We start from the raw sequence: 17765 nt of genomic DNA on the forward strand, positions 1-17765 counted from the left end.
AAGTACGAACCTTTAGGTACGCTATTAGTAATGTTTACAGTATATTTCGTCCGATGTACAATACGTAGAATATTAGAGGTTTTAATGTAAACATTGTTTTGCACCTATGGCCTTGAATATATATCAAAATTCGAATATAAAGCATAAATGCCTTTGTTATAACATTTTCTTCAAATGTATTAAAATAGAAAAAAAACATAGTTTGTCTTATCTTATTTGAAGACTTTTAAACAGCAGTGCACTCACGACTTTGATAAAGAGAGCCATAAATTATAAAATATTTTGCAACCGATATTGTGTAAAATGAAGAGTTGAGAAAAATTAAGAATATTATCAACGAGTATTGGAGTGCACAAGAATTGGTCTTATCTTGTGCTTATTGAAGAATTACAAACAGTTTTATTTTAAAGCCCTTATCGATCGAATTGGTTTGCTAATAGAATAGAGTATACAAAAGAAAATATTTAGCGAATTAAGATTCGCCACGAATGACAGCCGTATATATAGTACCTTTAATTATCAAGTTATCAAGATGATTGCCATTACAGGGAAAGGTGATCTGGTCTTATCCTTAATTGTTCTTGGCATTTTATGCAGCAACTGTCGTTTCACCTATGGCAAAGTAAATACAGTATCTAAAATTATTAATGGTGGGGAGGCGCACATGGTAGATTACCCGTGGGTAGTTTCAGTGCGTGTCGATAATATTCACGCTTGTGTAGGTAGCATTGTTACTGAACAGCATGTGATTACTGCAGGTCACTGTGTGCAATATGTCAAATCGATTCCGTAAGCTATTGCACTTAAAAATTATTTAAACATTCATTATTAATATTAATTTTGTTCTTATTCAGCATTGATCTTGACCGTGTAAGTGTACGCGTAGGTAGTACTAATCAATATTCGGGTGGTAAAGTGCTTGATGTGTCTTCAATTGTTATCCACAGCGAATGCGAAAACTTTTTACATGACATGGCGATTTTAAAGTTGAGCGAAAGCTTGGAATTCGGCCCAAAAATTAACAAAATCGAGGTGGCCGAGAGAGACAGTGAAGTCGAATCAGGTACACCAGTTATTGTTGCCGGTTGGGGTCTCAATGCCAACGGTACACATTCTGCCAAACTTCAGTATTTAAATATGACTGCTATAAGTAATGAAGAATGTGATGAACAAGTGAACTATGGCTACGAGTCGATACTTTGTCTGCAACATCCTCTAGAGCAGGGTATATGCCGAGGTGATTACGGTGCTGGCATTGTGGCTGAAAACAAATTAATCGGCGTCGCCAGTTTTTCTTTCGGTTCTTGCGGTAGCCAATTTCCCGATATTTCTAGTCGAATTTCTTATTACAGTGATTGGATTAACGCTTGGCTCCCCTGAATGCTCTCTTCATAAATTTTATAAATGAAACTTGCTAAGCATTGAAAATTCAATAAAATATTTTCATTGACAATAATACTTGGTCTTATTAATATTGTTTAATTAATTAATTCAACAAATATATCCTAGTCTCGAATGTCTAATTATAATTTTCAAAATCTGTTTTCACAAAATGAAGTGAACTTTTCAGGTCTATTTCATTAAGTATATCACGTTTCTATCAACGAAAATCAACGTGTAATGGATGTATTATTCTGGCATCGGCTTACCCCTTTCGTATCGACACACGATACTCTCGTGTGATGAATTGACAGCACTCGATTGCATTTGATTCGTAGTAAAATTTAATTCATTGAATGTTCAACGAATTACTCGTAATATATTATCGGTGATATGTGAACAACAACCCAGACGAAAATAAATGCAGTGAAGTAAAAGCGAAACAGAAAACCAAATAAATGTATTTTAATTAATTAATATATAAATTGAAGCAATTAAAATATCAACGTATGTTTATCATGTAGGATAAAATTTACAAACTTTTGTGGTGTTTTACACAACATTTTCTCCACATGATAGTAGCCACTAGCTCTATACATGGTACCTCAGAGGTATTTTATGCCGAAAAAACCAGTAAGAAAATTATGCTTAGCTGTCGTCGAATCTTCTATACCCATCATCTTTATTTTCAAAAAAACAAAAAAATTGCAGTACCTACTACGACAATAAGCGACACTATAATGTTCAAGCATTGCCGATGCCATATCTAGGTAAGGTACCTTGGTACCAGTTAATATCTGGTATTCAACTAAGGGTTAACAAGCTTTGGCGGGCTACCATCCTTTTACTGTTCTCCCACTTCATAATGCTTAAGACCTCGGGATGGCGCCCATATATACCTTTTCTTTCCTTTCTCTTCTATCGTTTCCTTCCATTAATAATTTTTAGTGAATAATTTAAGACAGATCCTACTTAATTAGCACACTCTCTCTTATAATTAACAACACGTAACACGTTTTATTTAGTTGAATATTAAATTCGCAGCTGAATTGAAAATTGGAAGAAATAATAATTTTGGAGGTATGGCTCTAAATCGATTTGCCCCAGTTTCAACACCGAACTGCCTTAAAAAGCTTTCAATCTCCTCATCAAATTTAAAAGAACTGTTTGCGGTCACGAAAATGTTATCACAAAAGTTAAAAAAACGAACAGACGGACGGGTTAAGACGGATCCAGAGTTTGATTCTAACCAGGAATAATGAACTATGCGGGATTTCTGAAATTCTCTTCTGTGCACTGCGAGTATATTGAAAAAAAGTTTCCTCAAAAGGAAACTGCAACTATCTTACAAAGTATATCCATATATTCCTTACCAATATCGAATTCTGGATCGACTTAACCGTGTCGGTCTGCCCGTCTGTGGTAAACATTCTTTTGGTTGCAGAAACCACCTGCAAGTGTGACAAAAACATTGAAAGATCTGGCACGCAGGTTGATAAATAGCATACCCACAGTATAGCATAAATTGAGAATATGTATGTTTTCAAACGCAAAAAAAATTTGGTTAGGTTAAGCTATGAAATTTTCAAATTTTTCGTTTTTTTTTTGAAGATTTTTTTTTAAGGTATGGGTAAGGGTAAACAAGGTGAATATAGAGGCATATAATTTTATAACTTATGTTTCGGAAATTTTCAATATCGATATTTCGATTCGATATTTCGTACACTTCCGGGTACCCGGTCACTCTAAAGTTTCCTACACACCTGGAATTGCAATCACAATACAATGCAGAGCAGCTATTTTTGCTGTGTATGCAGAATGACGGTATAACTTCCTTTTACCTATCTGCGCAACAAGGGTGACAAACGAATGGCCTTGAAAAATGGAACGCATAAAGATACATGGCTGATACGGACCCCGCGACGAAATAAGCTGTTTTTTTTGTCAACAATCCTCCTCGCTTAAGAGGGTTGCCAGAGTTTGCAGAGCAGAACAGTAAATATAGTATCGCAGAAAGCTAAAAATAAATATTTAAAAAAGTTTTTTTAAATAAACTAAAAAAATTTTTTTAAATAAACATTCATTTAAACAAACTAAAACGTGGAAAAAAAATTATTTCGCACTGTACGTTTTTATCCATAAAAGTATAGGGCGTTTAAAAAAAATCGATGTATACAAAAAGGCCACTCCTCCACCGTTAAAGGGATATCTCTGCAAATAATTTTCGAAAAATTACCACGAGATCATAAGCTAGTGGTTAGGATGTTCGTCTGCAAGGCAGATCTCATTCATGTTCGCTCGCTGGTGCCTAAGAAGATGAAATACGCTTGTATTTTCCATCACCCTAAACAAAATGTAAAATGTTTATTTATTTTTTTTCACTTTTCCACAGTTTCGAATTCTTCGGAATAAATATTTCTTTCGTTATAAGGAAAAGAATCATTCTGTGAGTGTTCATTAGCATGAATAATGGAATCGGTTGACATATGATTTTGATATGACCGCTACGGTAGTGACATGAAAGCTTTCTCTAGAAGAATACATTTCGCTTTAATTTTTAATTTTCTCCCTTGCCCCTGATGAGTCAAGTTCGATTACGAGCAAAATCGTCCGCTGGATCCGTCGAAAATAACCAAGCAATTCTATACACACCGCTTTTCCAAATTTATGGCCCCAAATCTTAAAGATTTAAATCGACGTAAATTTTGAACACTAGATAAAAATCGGGCTAGGGATACCTCCCTAATTAGAGAATAGATCGACCATTCATCGTCTTACCGAGTACAGTTATTCAATCGTTCTGGTAACAATGTATCAAAAATTACGCGTTATTTGTATACAAAGACGTACTTCTCATGAAAGCCCGCAATCAGACTTTCTCTCCATATAAGGGCTCGCTTTGGATGATAACTCCTATATGTGTTAGAGTCTAAGAAATGGACTTATGTGATCAAAATCCCTTTTTTCGTACTAATTAGTTTTTTAAATTGCTAGTATGAGCCCAATTTTTATTAAAAAATCTTAAAGATTAAACCTTTTTCTTAAGGGCTTACTGTCATGAGAAATCTTATTTATAGTGGAGTCCAATAAATAGATCTATGTAAAATTGCAATTTTTTTCCTTATTTGGAAAAGTCGTTTTGCGGGGAGTTGTCGAAAAAATGCACCGATCCGATCTATTGTCAACGGCGTTCGTCTTTGCGTCAATCCAAGTTGGTATATTACATGTCATAGTAGAAAAGGGCGACCTGTAGGTTGGACACAAAAATACATGAATAGACCTCATGCGGACAGATAAAAAACGGGCCTATCCAGGCAAGCCCTTCTGGGTGTTGCATGCATCCGCACAAACTTAATTTACCCGTCGTTTAGGTTATAAAAACTTTGGAAAATATTTTTACGGAGCTTGGAAATACGTAAACGATGGTTTTTCCGCAAAGGAGTATACCGATCCATACTTCCCTGTAAACGCTTTCAAAACTTAATGGATTGAACTAAGAGTTGTTCCTTCAATGTGTAGTTGTGTAATTAGAACGGTTCCTTGCTCCGGGCGAAGTAACTTTTATCGAGCCATCGGCGAACATGTCGGTGGCATTCAATTATTAGATAATCCTTACAATGATTTTATCAAGCTTTTTGGGTAACTATATTGAAAGCTGAAGTCATTACGAAAACAATTGGAAATGTTCAGACCGCATGAAACAAGATGCGGTTCTGTTTTGTAAAACGTTAATAAGTAAATCGTAAGTCTTCTGGTTTTGTGATGTTGCGCCTTACAAAGCTTCGTTTTTTCGCAATCCGGCATCTCGATAAGTCGATTTAGTTGAAGTTTCCTACGTTTTTCAATAAAAGTCGAGAGATCTCTTCTCTCGAATTAGTTAGTCTAACACCCTGTTTATTATATATATTATTGCTCTTTAAAATGAATAGACGTAGAAGAACTAAGAACGATAGATAAGATAGCAGTCACTATAATTCATTAGCGTATCGTTTAATTATAAACATTAAGCCAAGGCCGTAAAAGAATACTTGTGCAAAATTTGCGTTTAAGTACAATTGAGTAATCATAAAATTCAGTTAACATTTAAACATTATGCCATCAATAGATTTCATTCGCTTATTTTGCCATATTATTCTGATCTATGCGCACTATGGTCAGTCTGAATTAAGAATTTTGAACGGTGAAGAGGCACATAAACGAGACTTTCCATATATGGTTTCCGTGCGTCGAGATCAATCTCCTATATGTGGTGGCAATATTATAAGTGATACAGTTATTTTGACGGCTGCTCATTGCGTTCAAGAAAATAATGTTACGTGAGTTACTGAAAAGTATATACATATATACATACACCCGTGCACAGTTATACGCTTTTGAATTCCCTCCATAATCCACACGTTTCTTTCAATTGTTCCAGTGTTTCACCAAATCGCCTGAATGTGCGTGTGGGTAGTAGCAATATTCTAGCTGGAGGTGACATAAAGCCTATTAAATCAGTTGTTATACATCCTGATTATGATTTGGATTTTAAAAATAATTTGGCATTACTTTTATTACAAAGTCCGCTGGAATGGTCACAGCATACATCAAGCATATCTTTCGCCAAAGATATTATTGAAATACCGAGCCCTGGAAGCGAAGTCCGTACAGCTGGCTGGGGTAAACAATCAGATAACAGTTCGCCAGTCAAGCTTCACAGTGACCTTTTCGTAGTGGCATCCTATGAACAATGCACCGCAGCATATAGCGCCAATGACGAATCCATTATGTGTTTAAATCATGAGCTAAAAAAGGGCAATTGCTATGGAGATGCTGGTAATGGTGCTGTTTACGGCGAAAAATTGGTCGCTATTGCCAATTTTGTGATTGGAGCTTGTGGTTCACGTTACCCGGACGTTTACACGAACTTAGTTCCGTTTGCTTCATGGTTAGATGACGTTATAAATGCAAATAAAGCTTTGAAATAAAAAACTAAAAAAAAAAGTAAAACAAATTACACAACCTATGACTACAGCGAATGCATGCCGATCTTTTCTTTACGCCTTTTATCAGTTTTTGCGTGCCCCAAACGGATGCAAAATTTTTTGATACCGCAAATATAGATTTTTTCTTAACGCCGCGTGTAAATCCTAAATGGGGGCGACACTTCGCTATAAAATTTGAGGAGAAGATCTGAGTGGTAAAGAGGGATTATTCTGGAGTATGAAAATGTTAGGTTGACGGCAAAGTTCTCTCGTTGAAGTTGAAGACGTTTGATGTTTTGCTCAGCAAACGAATCCTTGCAACTAGATAGGGTTTAGACGTGAGCTACTCTTCAACATAGACTACAAAATGTCATCATTGCTTACATCGACGAAGTGTCTTAAGAGTAAAATTTTTGGAAAGAAATTTGGCAAACCATCTTTGAAGGGGTGCCTTCACAACGTGTCATATAAGTTTTCGCAATTAAACACAATGCGTTACTTTCTTTCTGGAACGCATAGCATATGGCAATGTCTTAAATTCATTTTATCCCCTGTACTTTATTTTCCTTCGACACTTTTCAACTAACTGATGAAATGCGTATTGGGAGGAGTCCTCTTATATGCCTCGAGATATATGCTAACTAATAAGCGCTCACATGACGCATCCTACCTGGTTATCTTGAGTTCAAAAGTCGAGTCAACTGCAGGTAGTAAAATACGCCAGAAACATCCCGTCAATTTATTAATCTAACCGCACGTTGCTTAAAGGCTAGCAGATTTTTTTTAGCTATCGATTTTTGTAAATATCGAGTGATCAAGGCGAAATGTTTTTCGAGATCAAGTGATAAACATTAGTTATCAATTATCTTATTTTTGTTCTCTTTTTAATAAAAAAAATGTATAAATTCTTTAATGAGTTTTGTTTAAGTGTGACGTGATTTGTTCTTTTATTTATTTATTTTTTTTTTTTTTCTGTGAAATTGAAGTGAAAAACCAAAAAACTAAAAGCTTCATATAAAGCTTTTCGGCAATAAACGGCAGATTTTAAAACTGTGATGCTTTCTTCGATCGCTAACTACCATTTTGCTTCGATCCTTAAATAACGATTAACTGGTTAGGTTCTGTCGCTTAATACTAAAATAATAAAAGATTTATATAATCGCAATTATAATTGATTAGTGAAGGTCTTTATCAATAAAATTACAGTGTTCTATCCCTTTTTCCGTTCAATTGTAACAGATTTAACATATAAAGACGGAGCTTGGCATATATATGTACTTAATAGAATTTTACAAATAAAATGTGGAACTAGATTGGATCCGTGCGTACAATATAATTCTTACAAAAGCCATAAAATAATTTATAGAATATGTATTGTGTTGAGGGAAAAATCTCGCCAGTGCAAATAATTGCATCTGCTTCGCATCTCACTCTTCTAGCTGTAAAGTATATAAATAGTAATTTTTTAATTCGATTTGACACCATTGTATCATTCAGCATGAAATTATTAGCGGTTTCACTTCCCTCCGTCAAGTCCGCCCATTTTCATTATGCCTACATACGGCTGTCTTTCGAAGGCAGTAAACATTTAAAAACACATATATCCAAGCCTAAGCTCTGTGAAACGGAGGGTTGCTAAAAAATTGAAATAATCTCAAGAAATATAAAATATTTTACTGACTATTGAATAACAATCGCGTGGAAGGGGTGGCGGCTCAAGCCAAAAAGTTTGAATTAAAAAAATTCATTCGAAAATACACAATTTCAAGAAAATTCGTGGTATTCTTCAGTTCGAGTTTAAACTCGATGATAACCTATATCCTCTGTGGCTGAGTGTTGCGCGAAACGAGATATTTATTGAACACTATATAATGAATCTACTTCTATATGAACAATCATGGATACTGCAGTCCCTAATTTGCCTATTTGTTCCCGACACCCATAATTAGCAATTGTATGCCCATTTGTTATTCAGTCAGTATATATATCTTTTGAATTTCCATTAGCATTTAAGCACCACAAACAAGACAGTTCAAAAAAAGCAATTTATACGTTTTTGCTTATTTAAGCTTAAGTTATATCATAACAAGAATGTTCGCTTAGAGACTGTTTGTTACGCTAAGGTTGCGAAAAAATTCAACTGGGAAGGCAAACACAATTTTCATTTTGTTGAGATTCTTTGTGTTCGTTAAATAAACGTATCGCCATATTATCTTGTTACGTAAATGATTGCAAAGATGTTTTTTAATAAGCTTAAATAACCGAAAGTTGTGGCTATCCGTGAAAAAGCTCCTTCTGTCTTTGACGCCTTACGTGGAATACACACATGTATATTCACTGGTAAAGAAATACATTTTGGGAAATATGTTTTCTCTTTGTATTCTCCACTGAAGAAAGGCGGTATGTTCATTGTGCCAGACGTCTACAACGGTTAGAAGGAAACCTCAATCAATATTTTAAATCGAGATATGTCTATCTATGCACCTATGTTCGGTGAACACTCGCTGCTATCATTGGGATATCGGCTTCAAATTTGGCAAAAGTATTGAAAGGTTTTGCACGATGGTTGACATTAAAAATCGCCTAAACCGGCCAAAGGCCACGCTTATAATGTCACATGCTGATTTATAAATATCTCTGATTTGTAATATTTGCCTTATTACTCATAAACTACAGCAAATAGTACGACAACGATTTCCTCGCAAATCCTGTGGAGAAAAAAAGTCGAATTATTGTATTTTTATATAATATTTTATATTTTTTATTATGTTTATATATAATATTTTTTTTTTTGTATAGAGGATGATTAGAATGATTTGGGGATTATTTTTTTTTTTTTTTTTTTTGATTTCAGCTAAAATTACATACGAAATTTCGAGTTCGTAAGGTCAAATTTAGCAGCAAGCATTAGAAATTGGTATTATACCAAATTGATGTATTCATTGTCTTTAGATTGCATAGTTTTTTTGTTATTTTTCAAAATATGGTTTAATCGTTTTATCTATTTTCGTTGCTGCCTATAGTATCCATTCAGCCCAATTAAGGGCACTGAAATTCCTACTCGCGACCATCGATTTAGCAGTAGTGGGTCTCATTCGTTCGGCTATGTGACACTCCATTATAGGCAAAGAGAAATGTGTCTGTATAAACGAAGAATTGTCGAAGATAATCACTTAACCCCTTTGAATTCAATGTAAACAATGTAAACTTTCAAGTGGAGCCATTCGTCAAAGTTACCCCAGAGTAAACGTCTTCATGTAGTGATCATCGGCGATCACTAAATGTCTGATCTTTCTTTGCGCTACGTTCAATGATTTGATTAAAGGAATTTAATATTCTTGCTTTAAATTTCTTTACTTTAAAACAAAACAAGCGAGTAATCGCTAGTGGGCTACGACCCACCATTAAATATCCTACACCAGCCTACATTTCTTCGTAAACTAACGTTTTTTAAAATGGGGCTCTTATCTAAACCATTTTTAAGAGGATTTGTTCTTGACCCGACTCATGCGAACCTTTTGCGGACAGCAGGTTGACCACAAAAAATACAAGATGACAGAATGAATCACTATAATGAAATGTCGATCTATCTTAAGTTCTTCTAGGTATTGCTTATAGTCGCACAAATTTCTACCACGAGTGGCGTAGCATTTAATTATATCTAATACATGTAAAGATTGAAAAATTGAATCATCCTCTTCAAAAATCCCGGAGTATGTTGCTAGCAAAAAATGTGATTAGATTTATGATATATATATATATATAAATTATATAAAATGATGTGAATGAATTGGGTTAATCAATTAAATCTTTATACAGTTTTAAGAGAAGTTAAAATTTCAACTAACTATCGATAGAGTTTTGTCTCATTCGGTCAGCAAAATTCTTACTGAACCGGAGCTATATGCAGAGATTCCAGTCTTATAAACTAATATCAAAGAAAGATTTTGTGACCCCTTCGTGCGTGTTATGAGAACGTGAAGACACGTTTATACACATGGATTTTATAGATATTGAGGTAAAAGTCGTTTGAATTCATTCTGGGTACTTTAGAAAGTATTAGAGGAAAAAATAAACCTAACAAGGATGAATAAAGCGATCGATTTTAAGATTTTTGACCATTAAGCCATATCTGAATAATCTCTTTCAAAAGCAGATTTATTAAGCAACAGAAATATTGATATAAATAATGCAGTGTTTTTAAATACTTAAGTGAAGTCAAGAGCTTTTCACAATTTTTTTTAAATCTTTTCTAAAAATGTAAGTACTCATATGCAACTTAAATAAGAAGAAAAAAGAAGTATCTGCCCTTTGTTTATATCAATATCCGCAACGACTTGGGATACACCCACAAGAAAGTGCACTCTCTTAGTAATAAATTTTCGACCACCTGTCGTGTAAAGGCATATTTTGAAGCGGTCGTGATATGAAGGAATGTTTCCATTCATGAAAAATACTATTTGCGCTTACGAAATGAAAATACAAAATTTAGATGAGATGACACAACTTTTTGTGTCGTACAAAGTAAGACTTATGTGGCCTTTATAAGACAGGGGAAAATTTCCATTGAGATTATTTTATAATGAAGTTGATACAGAGAATAGTGGTATGTCTTATGGTGTATTAGATTACACCACATTGAACTGCTTTTCGAACATTTTCCCTAACAACGATTTTCCTATCAACACTAAAAACTTCTCAAACAATAAAATCTAATATTCGGCATTTCATAAAGAATAATAAATTCTTTGATAAAAAGAGAAGTAGTCCTATTAACTTTAAACCATGTCGGCTTACAGTTTTGGGGAATTCTTTCATATAAGGCTTCCCGTGAAAAGTAAGCATCTATGTGCGAACAAAGGCATACATTTTGATATTTTTACGTGAAACGATGTACGATACTTTTTATAACTCGACTATACTCGTTGTAATTTGTTTTTCGTTAAAGTTTTATGTCGACACTTCGGGGCTTATAAGAACCGTACATCCGATCACGCTGAAATGATACGCACACACCTTAATTTTCGATCAAAATACAATAAAGCAAAGTATGTATGAGATGATAGCCCCACAAAGTGACTGATTATTTTTTCTAAAACGATTTTCCTTGAACCTTTTTATCCCCAAAAAAAGAAGGGCTGCGAGAATAGAAAGCAAATTGTAATAAAAGGAAAAATCAAAAATTATTTACGTTAAAGAACATTTTTAAGTAAGCATTTACCAAAACTTGCAAAATAAATGTTTCTCTTAACTAGAAGGTAATTTTTTAAGTTCATTGTGTAATTAAACTCAAGGGATGACACGTATGGACATCGAAGGTAATATAAGTAATCGGATAAATAATAAATTTTACGGAAAAATCAAAGAAAAGCAAAGCAAAGTAAACTAAGATTTTACTTATATTAGATAAAAAAATTTATAACAAAATATTGTAAATCAGAAAAATTACACAAAGATTTTTTTTTTTTTTTTATATATAATATATAGGAGTGCTTAAGCAAATAATAGGAAAGGATAAGAACTCAGGAATAAAATATTGTCATATAGTACGTCTTCATCCAATATGCTTCGAGTGTATGTGAAGCAATTATTATAATGCTGCCGTCCAGGCCACTCATTATCTTATTAAAATCAAGAATTACTGCCGGTTTCCTTACCATACTTTACGGCGCAATTGTGCGAGGACTACAAATTCTATATCAAAGAATTGAACCAATAGACCAAACGAGAATGTACCAAATAGAAGATTTGGATTGACGCCTATACATGCGTTGCAAGCAGTTAACTGATTAAGTTATCTAATCTGCCACTTGGGTCGCTTAGAAAGAGAAAAAAAAATCCTTTATTTTCTTAACACTAGAACTACCGACAGCTTGCATATGTCCGTTTCCATTATTTCAATCTCCTTTTTTATGAAACTTCCAGAGTTGCAAAAATGGAGATAAGATGCCGAAATCTGACACAAAGCATTCCTTGATCTATTAAAAATCCTGTAGTTAAAAAATGGTTGTAATCTGTCTATATGCACGTCCACAATGCACTAAAATCTAAGATGACCTCGAAGATCGATGATTTTTTCATATTTTCTTTTGATCCCGTAAGGAGAATTGTTTCATATTTTCATTTATAATTTTCAAATCTGTAAAGATATTTCTGAAAATCTGTCATCCGAATGTCCGTGAGAATCACGGTCATGTGGAATTACGATTTTTTCGTTAATTGCGAACATATTACCAAACTGATTGGCACGAAACGAGTGATCGGTCAAACATGCAAGTGATTCTGGCGAGCATTTGGATAATAAGTTTTCCAAAACATCTTTACGAAAGCGAAAATTATAGGCAAAAATGTCAAAATTTTAGTCAGCATTTTACCGAAGTCCTTTAAACTTTTTCTATATTTTGAGAGAGCGTACAGGAAGATCATGGTCAATTTTTAATTTCTTATCTTTAATCGTTTAAAGCCACATTTGAGTCAAATTTCAGCTTTCATCCTCTATATTTGCCACTGAAAATGGGATCGAAATGATCCCTTTTGTTTAGCAAAAATAGATATATTTCATCGGAATCTCGAAAACTGGACCAGGTCGAAACAAAATTTTTTTATAGATATGTGAACATTATTCCATATAAATAGAAAACTTAAACAAATTTTGGAACATTACCAGCGGTGTAACCAGTTTTTTGAGGAGCAAAAATTAGTAAGTAAGAAAAGTATACTCGGTTGAGACCGAATCTTTTATACCCATCACAATGGTGATGGAGCGTTTGAAAATTGAAGAAAATTGAAACGATGGGAAAGTATAAATTTGGATTTTTGTCCCGATTATCTGTTTGTAGTGTATCAGGGGACCAGGAAAACACACAGAGAGCTGTACAGTAGACAGACGGACGAACGGGCGGACATGCTTAAATTGATTCTGAATTTGATGTTGATCGAAAATATATGTACAATATACTATGTTGGATTTCTGAAGCTTCCTTCTAGGGGATGCAACGCATATTCTTCATCATTCTTTCGGTGATGCGTCTAAAAAGGATCAAAGTTATGGACTCGGTAATTCCAGTGTTAGAACAAACTCTTTAATTTTCACCTTTTTTTATACCTATGCGTTACAAACCAAATGAAAATATCATCACATTTTCTACCCTCTGCAGTAATGTGTGTATGTGTAACAGTAACCATGTGCCATAAAAATTAAAATTCTTTAACTAAAAGATAATAATGAAAAAAGATTTCTAAAGTGAAAATTTTCAATCATAAGTAAACATCGTAAAATGCTGTAATACTTCTATGAATCCACTTGAAAACTTTCCTAAGATTTTTATAGATTACGATCAATGAATGGGACGATAAGGTTGTGAACTCCATTTTGCTATATAAGGGCAATTCAATCGTTATATTTATGCAGTTTTCTTTGGTTTGAACATAAAAAATTCAAAAAAAATTATGGCTGGATTATCTGTTACTTTATTTGTGGGTTTGCTTTTAATAGCTGCTTCACGGGCCGACAATCGCGTTGTAGGCGGTGAAAATGCTAAAGAAGGACAATTCCCTTATCAAATTTCATTGAGATACAATAACAGACATATCTGCGGTGGTTCCATAATTACTCCTAATTATGTGCTAACCGCTGCTCATTGTGTGGTTATGCTTAACGAAGATGGTACTTATGAAATGTAAGTAAAGTGAAAATATTGTTTACAATATTGACTTAATAGCAACATTTTTGTTTGATTTTGTTTATATCACGTCAGTCCATCATCCGAGAGTTTCTCTATACAAGCTGGCTCCATTAATCGTTTAGAAGGCGGTGTTGTGAAGCAAGTCGAAAAACTCATTGTCCACGAGGAATACAAGAGTCCCTTCAATGATTTAGCTCTATTGAAATTGGAATCGCCTTTGACTTTCACGGATAAAATAAAATCGATTAGCTTGGCTAAAGCTGAAGTACCTGAAGGCACCAAGGTCATCATTTCCGGATGGGGTCTCTTGAAGACCGAAGAAGACGAAGCACCAATTACTTTGCAATGGAATACATTGAAATCTATATCTAGAAAACAATGCTTTGTTTCCATTTTCATATCTTCAGAATCTTTGATCTGTTTGGCTCATAGCGTTGGCCATGGTGCTTGCATGGGTGATTCCGGTGGTCCAGCTGCCTACAATAACGAATTGGTGGGTGTTGCCGGTTTCGTTATTGGCGGCTGTGGCACTTCTAAGCCCGATGGCTACGCTAAAGTGTCTTACCATTTGGATTGGATTAAGAATAACTCTGATTTGTAACAGAATGAAAAAGTTTTCAAAAGCGGAAAATAATCAACAATTGCAGTAAAAAAAAAAAAAATAAAAAAAATCAAAATCAAAATCAAAATCTAGTTTTTCTCAATTGATCATAAATCAAAAGCAAATGCTTTAAGATAATAAATAATCATTCATTTAGAAATTTTCGATTAGATATCAACTAAACATATAAATAGTTGAAATTTTATAAATTGGGATTCAGTTTAAAACTTATATGTTATGGCAAAATTCGCTTTCTTAGTTATTGTGTCGGTAGTTTCTTTGATCAGCACCGAAGGAACATCCGCCACACGTGTTGTAGGCGGCGAGACTGCAACAGAGAGTCAATTTCCCTATCAAATTTCATTGAGGCGAAATGGTTTGCATTCCTGTGGTGGTTCAATAATAACAAAAAATGTCGTTTTAACTGCCGCTCATTGTGTGGGTTATGATGACGATGACGGAAACTACACTCTGTAAGTAGCTTTTCGTTTTAAGCCGTAGCAAGTACCAATCTCCAAATTGTCCTACAGTCACGACCCGAAGACATTAACCATACGCGCTGGTTCCATTGATCGCTTTATGGGTGGTGTACTCGTTCGAGTTGTCGAAATTATTGCTCATGAAAATTATGGCAACTTTTTGAATGATGTTGCACTACTGCGTCTCGAAGATCCTTTAATTTTCTCAAAGCTTATTCAGCCGATACCGTTAGCTTCTATTGAGGTTCCGCCTGGTGAGAATATAGTGATTTCTGGCTGGGGTCGATTAGAACACGGCGGTGACATTCCTCGGTATCTGCAATGGAACACCTTATCAGTTCTCTCACGTAGTGATTGTAAGGATCGTATACCCTATGATACTGATGCTATTATTTGTTTGGATCATGACGTTGATAACGGTGCCTGTCATGGTGACTCTGGCGGACCTGCTACATATAACGGTGAAGTTGTAGGCGTTGCTGGCTTCGTTACCGGCGGATGTGGTTCTTCGTACCCAGATGGCTATGCTAAAGTTTATTATCATGTTGATTGGATCAAAAAACATTCGAATTTGTAAAGAAATGCGTAATTAAAATAAAAGAAGATTTTTATCTTTTCTAATTCAAAGATAAGCAATTAAAGCTTATATTAATCCCAGTAGTATTTGAAACTTTGTTACAACTAAATGTTGTTAGGTGCCAGTAAGTGGTTAGCCCTGGATCCATGTACATAAGCGGAAAAGTGTATAGTAGTCGAAACTGTGGGTGTTTCAAGATGGATCAAATTTACCAATAATCGCTCGAAGTACTATGCAATAAATGGTCGCCTGTTTTTACGGAAGACCTAGTCATGTGTTAACATTGTCTTAGAGGAACGCAATACAATCAATTCTGAATTGTTGCGCTACCATTTAAATACCCAAAAAATCGAATTGATGGGTCATATCTACAGCCCTGATTTGGCAGCCAATAAATTCGTTCCGCGTCAAAGCACCACATTGTACCGTTCAAAAACTATGTCTTCCAGGTGTACCAAGTAAACATGGAAAACGTTGCGACGTATTCAAAAGTGTGGTGCCCCACGTACTAGGTTCGCATAAAAAGCCGAACAGAATTTCAATATTATTGCGAATGTCGGTTCAAAACTCACATTTACTTCTCACCTACTTCAAATGAACAGTTTTTTGTATTTGGTGGTATAATTTAATAGCAGAATTGTTAAATCAACATAAAAGCGTAAAACGTAAGACATGCATTAAAATTTTTGAAGATTTATCTGCTATAGATTATAACTAATGAGCATAAGGCAAGTCTTTAATTCCTTTTCAAAAATAATTGTGCTCTCAGCTTACATAGTATTGTGGGCGCGTCTTTCGAACAATTTGACCAATTTCAATACCAAGCCGCGAGCAAACACTTCTCATGGTTCTGCGAAACTTGAAGTCAATAGCTTCAGTTTCGATGCCCGAGGAATGTTCACAACAAACATTATACCGCTGTATAGACGCAAAGACGGACGGACGGACATGCCTGAATTGATATAGAATTTATTGCTGATCAAAAATACGTATACTCTGGGGGATCTGTGATCCTTATTGCTGGGCCTTGTAAACATTTTGACAAATTGAATATGCCGCTCATTTTTCGATGATCGAAATAAAAATATGTAAAATAAATAAAGCCGCAATACATTTATAGTACATATAAAATACATAAAATAGGCCGAACTAAAGCCAAATACTTTAATTTGCATTCTATAGGCACTATAATAATCTGATTATTTTAAACCAATTGTAAATAATAGTAAAGCATAAAAATAATTTCTAGAAAACTTTAAAATCCCTTATGATAGTGAAAATTTTATTTTGTGTATTGACATTATTTCAAAAAATATCTCGAACCCCTATTGTGCAGCTTATTGCTGGGCTTAATGCTATTCATACATAATCAAAAAAAAACATATATTGTTGTTTTTTTTTTTTTTTTTTTTTGTAATAAAAAAAGAAAAAATAAATAAATAAAATCAACGAAAAATGGAAAACATGGAAAAAAAACCAAAAACATGATTCGATAGATTGTATTCTTTCAAATTGTTTGGTGGAAGCCACATGCCACCAACGATTTCAGTATACGCCCACTGTCTAATTAAACTGGTCTTAATAACCGTATCGTATATAAGCGCTTGTAGAAGGCGAACTCGTAAAATGATTTTGATGATAACTTCACAGAACAGCCTAGGCAGCTTGAATAGAATGATTTTTACTCATAGTTGATATCAATAAATCGATTCTACCGCACTTGATTTGCAATTATTTACTTTGAAATATTGTTTATCTAGAAAAGTTTGTCACATTTGCCAACACATCTAATTCAGCTAAGTACGTAATACGTGGAATAGAGCAGTCATAAAGTTCAGAAAACAATCGCATCATTAGGTGTCCTTGCGAACTATATACATATTTAGATATTTTCGTTTATGTTGACGAAATGCAGACTCACTGAAGAGCGCCTGTACGTTCATTATGTCAAAGCGCGTGCAACATCCAGGAGGAAGTTTCACTGAGCTCCAAAATCATATGCATTTAAGGATGTCTATCTATTCGACTGACTGTCTGTTTGTTGGATGTCTGTGGTAAACCTTTTCCTAGTCGCAAAAA

At 34.3% G+C, this 17765-nt stretch overlaps 5 protein-coding genes across 6 annotated transcripts in view; 4 read left to right on the plus strand and 1 right to left on the minus strand.

The window, feature by feature from the left end:
* The window catches only part of LOC119644699 (hemicentin-1), a 162622-nt gene that overhangs the window by 92099 nt on the left and 52758 nt on the right, over window positions 1–17765 (minus strand). The gene's annotated exons all lie outside the window — the stretch shown is intronic.
* On the plus strand, window positions 373–1456 carry LOC119644722 (chymotrypsin-1-like). Its single transcript, XM_038044444.1, has 2 exons — window positions 373–789; window positions 855–1456. Exons 1-2 carry the CDS (start codon window positions 533–535, stop codon window positions 1378–1380), a joined length of 783 nt encoding a protein of 260 aa, XP_037900372.1. The 5' UTR covers window positions 373–532; the 3' UTR covers window positions 1381–1456.
* Window positions 5317–7025, plus strand: LOC119644733 (trypsin alpha-like). Its single transcript, XM_038044455.1, has 2 exons — window positions 5317–5696; window positions 5798–7025. Exons 1-2 carry the CDS (start codon window positions 5473–5475, stop codon window positions 6345–6347), a joined length of 774 nt encoding a protein of 257 aa, XP_037900383.1. The 5' UTR covers window positions 5317–5472; the 3' UTR covers window positions 6348–7025.
* LOC119644752 (serine protease SP24D-like) lies at window positions 13750–14655 on the plus strand. The gene is made up of 2 exons (XM_038044477.1): window positions 13750–14023; window positions 14102–14655. The coding sequence occupies exons 1-2, from the start codon at window positions 13794–13796 to the stop codon at window positions 14628–14630; spliced, it is 759 nt and encodes a 252-aa protein (XP_037900405.1). The 5' UTR covers window positions 13750–13793; the 3' UTR covers window positions 14631–14655.
* On the plus strand, window positions 14852–15741 carry LOC119644743 (serine protease SP24D-like). The gene is made up of 2 exons (XM_038044465.1): window positions 14852–15103; window positions 15161–15741. The coding sequence occupies exons 1-2, from the start codon at window positions 14868–14870 to the stop codon at window positions 15684–15686; spliced, it is 762 nt and encodes a 253-aa protein (XP_037900393.1). The 5' UTR covers window positions 14852–14867; the 3' UTR covers window positions 15687–15741.

The sequence above is a fragment of the Glossina fuscipes genome, unplaced genomic scaffold (genome assembly GCF_014805625.2).
Source record: "Glossina fuscipes isolate IAEA_lab_2018 unplaced genomic scaffold, Yale_Gfus_2 0, whole genome shotgun sequence".
Taxonomy (NCBI): Eukaryota; Metazoa; Arthropoda; class Insecta; order Diptera; family Glossinidae; genus Glossina; species Glossina fuscipes.